The sequence below is a fragment of the Atta colombica genome, unplaced genomic scaffold (genome assembly GCF_001594045.1).
Source record: "Atta colombica isolate Treedump-2 unplaced genomic scaffold, Acol1.0 scaffold116, whole genome shotgun sequence".
NCBI lineage: Eukaryota > Metazoa > Arthropoda > Insecta > Hymenoptera > Formicidae > Atta > Atta colombica.
Window position 1 is genome coordinate 725,552 of NW_017259202.1, and position 5,561 is coordinate 731,112.

Here is a 5,561-nt window from a genome sequence, read left to right on the forward strand (position 1 = left end):
ATTTCTTTAAGATGGAACTCAAGTGTGCAGTTCAAACATATGCTTGGGGAAAACTTGGTATGAACAGTATTGTTGCATCTTTAATAAAATCAGCCAATGCTGATTTTGTGGTGGATGAACAGAAAACTTATGCAGAATTATGGATGGGTACTCACGAGAATGGGCCATCATATCTCAAGGATACAGATATTCCCTTGCAGAAATACATTCAGGAAAATACTGTAGCATTAGGCAGCAATGTTGTACAAACATTTTGCTCCAATTTGCCTTTTCTCTTTAAAGTCTTATCTATAAATAAAGCTTTATCCATTCAAGTACATCCGAATAAGGTAATATTTTTTCTGTTATGTAAAAGTGGCATATTAGTTGATTTGTGGATTTTCAGCAAAAGGCAAAAGAGCTGCATGAATTATATCCGGATGTCTATAAAGATCCAAATCATAAACCAGAACTAGCTATAGCTTTGTCTCCTTTTGAAGCACTGTGCGGATTTCGTCCAATCGATGAAATAAAAGATTATGTAAATGACATACCAGAGTTACTTGCTGTCATAGGAGAAACCAATGTCCATCGTTTAACTCAAACAAATGATTCTATGATCAGTGATGCTTTGCAACACAGTTTCCACAGTCTTATGACTTGTGATTCTAATGAAGTAGCACGGCAATTAAGAAACTTGATAGATAGATTACATAATACAGGTAACAATTTCTGTATATAGAGCGAGACATATAAATTCAATAAATCATGGTACAACTACATAAATACTATTATGTGAAAAAAGTGTAATAAATTTTGCAACATCTTCTTTTAAATAAATACTTTCTTAATAAACCATAATTTATTGAATACTATCTTCGCATTCTTCCTCTTTGGAAGAATTCTTTGTTAAAAACCATAATCATATGTAGTTGCTCTCAGACGATTGTTATAGGCAACGGGTAAAAGCCGACCTATTAGAGCGTTTGCACAATGATTACCCTGGAGATATAGGCTGTTTTACAATATATCTGTTCAATTACGTAACGATGCTACCAGGTGAAGCAATATACATTGGACCAAACGTACCTCATGCATATCTCTCTGGCGGTAAATTATGGATTTAGAATTTGCATTCTAATATGCATTCAAATGTAATAAATTTAGCCTTTCATGTAATTTTCAGATTGCATAGAATGTATGGCATGTTCAGATAATGTGATAAGAGCTGGACTCACACCAAAACCAAAAGATATAGAAACTTTAATCCAAGTACTATCATTTGAATGCAAATCTATCGAAAAGATTCAACCATCTCGAGAAGATACGTTTACCCAAGTTTTTCGTCCACCAGTTTCAGAATTTGCAGTTGCCAAAATCACTGTGAGTTTTAATATTAAAGTAAATGATTTTATTGCATTTGATTGCATTAGATATACATTTATCTTAAATATTTCGCCAAAATCATTGTGAGTTTTAATATTAAAGTAAATGATTTTATTGCATTTGATTGCATTAGATATACATTTATCTTAAATATTTCGCAGTTACCGCCTGGACAACCGTCTTATAATTTAAAACCGAGAAATTCGGCTAGCATCCTTTTAATAGTAAATGGTAAAGCAAAAATATCGTCTAAGATTTTTTCTCGCGGCTCCGTTTTGTTTATTTCTGCCAATGATGAAGTGGAGATAAAAGTGTTATGTGGTTGCCATCCTATGCTGATGTTCCAAGCATTTTCAAATATTTAAGTATACAGAATATTCAACAAATGTTACTAATACTTGTGTAGTGTAAAATACGGTTAATCTTTTAAAATAGTTAATTCAAAATTATAAATTTCGATATGTATAATCACGATTATTACCTGGAAGAACCTGGAATTTTTAGAGATTTTTTTTGAATTTCTTTTTTATTCTTGAAAATCAGGAATTTTCATAGAATTTTATCAGTACTTAATGAAATTTTGAAATTTTTAATTCATTTTTTTTCTAAAAACATTGCTTCTTTAATCATTTTTTCTTATGTAAAATCAATTATCGATCAATAAGTATACATATACATCCGTACATTTTCATATTTCGCAAGTTTGAAAAAAAATCAATGAAAATATAAGATAATCAACAGAAGAGAGTAGCTCACTGATATTATATTTAGTTAGTCTCTTTTTTATATGCTATTTTGATAGATTTCACTTGTAGAAAATGATAGTCTCATTGTAAAAATCTCTTCTACTAATTTATAATAGTGTTTATATTGCTGGAATTTTTTTTACAAAATTTCAATAACATACTGATAATCATGTCGAAATTTTCAATTACTAGTATACATAATCTTCTCAAAAGTAGATATGCGAAAAACATCATGAGAATCACAATTATTAAGTTTATCATTGGAAACTTTATATAGTTTATATTTTAAGGAATATAATTATTAAATATATAAGTATTAAAAAATATCTATGTGTATGTATATGTGTTTTGTATATATGTATATATGTATACAAAAAATAAATCAATCCTCTTCCGATTCGTTGCTTTTCTTTGTGGTTTCTGCAGACTTTTCCTCTTCCTTATAATGTCGATATTCTGGTTTTAATTCCCACATATTTCTGTGGGGATTTTTTAAATTATAATTACAAACTTCATTGAGAATTTCCTTTAGATAAACCTGAAATTTTTGCATAATTTTAGTATTAGGAAAATATTGTAATTTCTAAAATAAACTACATATTTTCTAAAGTATCACATAAAGATAAAAATATATTTACAATAGGTTGTCTTGTAATTTTTACAAGATCCCTTATATTGTAATATTGGTGTTTTTCGAATGCCGCAAAAAGCATATCTAGCACAGCATCTTTGTCATCTCTCATTTTCTTTCCTTCTGCTTTTTTCTTTTCAGCATATTCAATCTATAAAACATGTAACTACATGTCAAATCAGTTTAATGACAAAAAATTAATAAAAATAATACTTACATTATGTTTATGATCGGATACAGGCTTGAAATTTTGCACAACTCTATCTAACTGTTGAACTTGTCTTTGTGGGACAGACGCTCTCTTAATACTTTCTAATTTTAACTTCATATAACAATTATCAGCTAAAAAAATTTTATTTTATAAATTTATTTTATTTTAGCATAACTTGTTTTTAAGAAGATGGATATGTGTATATATACAAATTTATTTGGATAACTGCTTGAACACTTGACGTACCATATGGTCTACATTCTAATTTCTGTACAATCCTTCCTTCCATAAAAAGTTTTTCTGTTTCTGGCACAATCGCATCTGAGCTTGTAGAAGCTGCAAAATTAATAGAGCTATTCTCAAAAATGTCAAACTTTAAAATGACATTAAACAACTTACGAGCAACATGAGAAAATACTCCTAACATTTGTCTAGTAACTGTTGTAACATCTAGCCTATGTTGTTTCGGTATTTCTCCTTCTCCAGATTCTTTCAAAGCTAAGACAGCCTCTGATAATTTAAGAGATACTTCAGCTTTCTGTCCAGGATTTCTAGAGAAAACAGATAAAAACAAAAATTAAATCAATCATAGAATTAAATCAATAATAGATTAAAATAAATGTTCCCATAAGTAAAAAATTACAACAAAATAACTACAAAATATTACGAAAAAGGATGTAAATAATAAAAGGAATATAAACTATAGATATGTTCGGGGAACGTTATTAGCACTATTTTTGTCATTCTATTTTCATCGTTTATTAATTGATGTTAAATAAGGATGGAATGACACAAATAGCGCTAATAGCATCTCACCGAATGCACCTTATATATTATTAAGATTCTACCATCAATTTATATCACTGTTCTCATCGTACACATTAATAGCAACATAATCAAATATAAAATAAATTTTATAATAGAAGTAAAAGAAATTATATTAAAGACGAAATATATTATCATTTTGAAAGAAATACTCTTCTAAATAGACATAAACTCACTTGGTGATCTTCAATTTGCCGACTTCTATATTACCAGGTGCCTTTTCCCATTTATTAGCTATATACTTAGGCACTTTAACAAGCCACACACCACGACCAGCATTACTCAAATCTAATTCTCTTTCCGTGTGCGTGAGACCCGCGGACATTATTGCTATATTTCTTAAATGCTCAAGCTCTAAATTCACGTATTGCTAAAATAAACAATTAGAGGTAGTGACAGGTAATGATGGCCTGATGGGATTAGACTCCCCAATCGATTTTTGTATGAATCGATTCTTTTGTCTCGATTAATCGATTTTTTCGATTGATCTCGTAACTTCGATTAATCAAATGTGAAGATAGATTGGAGATTTCAAGCAACGCGAATAGACCTATTTAAGAAGAACACGTTGATATTTTTACGATTAATGCGTTTCCTAACCTAAAAATTTACGTTTTGTATCGTTTTCATATGTACTTTTGTTTATTATTTTTACTTCGTGCTATCGTTTTTAATATACTGATAAATCATAATAATGCTGAGTCTTTTAAACAGGTAATGTTAATTTGTTAAAATGATTTTGCAAATATATATATTTTTGAACTAGTGTATCGAAACTGAATAATTACTCCAGATTCTTTCGTTTTATGTGAAAACACAGAATGAGCATAATTTTATTGAATTTGAAGATGGACTGTGTTTTCTGGATAATTACCCTATTAATAGGTATTGTACTTTCAGACAGATTTGGCAATGAAATTTATATGTATATATTATTTGCTACAGCAAATCATTAATAATCCATATAAAGTGATAAATTATGAAGGAACGTACAACAAAACAATTACAGCGATTAGAAAAGAAGAAAGCAAAGATGGCAGCATTTTTGGAAATAGCAAGACTCAATGATAAAGATAAAGAAGCAAAACTACAAGCTGTAAAACAGGTTTATATTTGGATCTAAGAATAATTTAAAATGATACTTTTGTGATTAGCTTTATGAAATTTTCAGACAGTAGCCACAATTGATGGATTTAACAATCCAAACGATAAAAATAATATAGCAGGAGATAATTCTCGTAAACGAACTTGTGAAAAAAGTTCTGAAAATATATGTTTAGAAGCTTATAAGGAAGAAAATACTGATGGACCAGAATTACAGGATAACACTAAAAAACCTAGGTAATTTTATCGATTTATAAATAGGTCATACACTGGGAATAGTGAATAATAACTGTTTGTTAATTCGGAAAAAGTACATCAGCTTAATGTGTAGAGTTTTATTTATTTTTCTATGTAATCCTAATTTCTTTGTTATTGTCTAAATTTGAATATTGTGATAGAACTCTATTCCAGCTACCAAAGACAGCGATGCACTACTTTAGATTGCCTATGTATTATAAGTTTTGTTTATAGTCAAATGTCTGTTTGTCTTAATTTCATCAACTCTTGTTGCATTCAGTTGACATTTATTGGGACAAAAATCTATAGATGAAGTTGATGTACATGGTTTTTTCATAACAAAAAAATCTTAGTTTAAAAAAATTTGTTTACTTTCCTTATGATATGATCCTTTTATATATATACACACACATATATATATTTATATATGTATATATATATA

At 28.7% G+C, this 5,561-nt stretch overlaps 3 protein-coding genes across 4 annotated transcripts in view; 2 read left to right on the plus strand and 1 right to left on the minus strand.

Moving 5' to 3' along the window:
- Nucleotides 1-1,873, plus strand: part of LOC108694122 (mannose-6-phosphate isomerase) — a 6,018-nt gene extending 4,145 nt beyond the window's left edge. Inside the window, exons 3-7 of one of the 2 annotated variants that reach the window (XM_018203413.1) lie at nucleotides 1-329; nucleotides 386-701; nucleotides 922-1,089; nucleotides 1,166-1,362; nucleotides 1,527-1,873. In XM_018203413.1, coding sequence (XP_018058902.1) covers nucleotides 1-329; nucleotides 386-701; nucleotides 922-1,089; nucleotides 1,166-1,362; nucleotides 1,527-1,730 — 1,214 coding nt within the window. In that variant the 3' untranslated portion in view covers nucleotides 1,731-1,873. The remainder of the gene's footprint in view (nucleotides 330-385; nucleotides 702-921; nucleotides 1,090-1,165; nucleotides 1,363-1,526) is intronic. The other variant, XM_018203412.1, reaches the window with a different exon arrangement.
- Nucleotides 1,874-2,447: 574 nt separating this feature from the next.
- Nucleotides 2,448-4,183, minus strand: LOC108694180 (general transcription factor IIF subunit 2). Its single transcript, XM_018203504.1, has 6 exons — nucleotides 3,955-4,183; nucleotides 3,353-3,504; nucleotides 3,200-3,289; nucleotides 2,960-3,084; nucleotides 2,750-2,893; nucleotides 2,448-2,649 (listed from the first exon to the last, which is right to left on the minus strand). Exons 1-6 carry the CDS (start codon nucleotides 4,101-4,103, stop codon nucleotides 2,494-2,496), a joined length of 816 nt encoding a protein of 271 aa, XP_018058993.1. The 5' UTR covers nucleotides 4,104-4,183; the 3' UTR covers nucleotides 2,448-2,493.
- Nucleotides 4,184-4,410: 227 nt separating this feature from the next.
- LOC108694181 (putative RNA exonuclease NEF-sp) overlaps nucleotides 4,411-5,561 on the plus strand; it is a 4,074-nt gene continuing 2,923 nt past the window's right edge. Inside the window, exons 1-3 of the mRNA XM_018203506.1 lie at nucleotides 4,411-4,492; nucleotides 4,679-4,883; nucleotides 4,950-5,119. Coding sequence (XP_018058995.1) covers nucleotides 4,758-4,883; nucleotides 4,950-5,119 — 296 coding nt within the window. The 5' untranslated portion in view covers nucleotides 4,411-4,492; nucleotides 4,679-4,757. The remainder of the gene's footprint in view (nucleotides 4,493-4,678; nucleotides 4,884-4,949; nucleotides 5,120-5,561) is intronic.

What these genes read in the sequence shown, in the direction of transcription:
- LOC108694180 (XM_018203504.1), bottom strand. Translation starts at nt 4,103, where the DNA reads ATGTCCGCGGGTCTCACGCACACGGAAAGAGAATTAGATTTGAGTAAT. An exon ending in GGCAAATTGAAGATCACCAA is followed by an intron (nt 3,505 to 3,954) that starts GTGAGTTTATGT and finishes TGTTTTCTCTAG; the next exon opens with AAATCCTGGACAGAAAGCTG. An exon ending in AAATTACAAGACAACCTATT is followed by an intron (nt 2,650 to 2,749) that starts GTAAATATATTT and finishes CAAAAATTTCAG; the next exon opens with GTTTATCTAAAGGAAATTCT.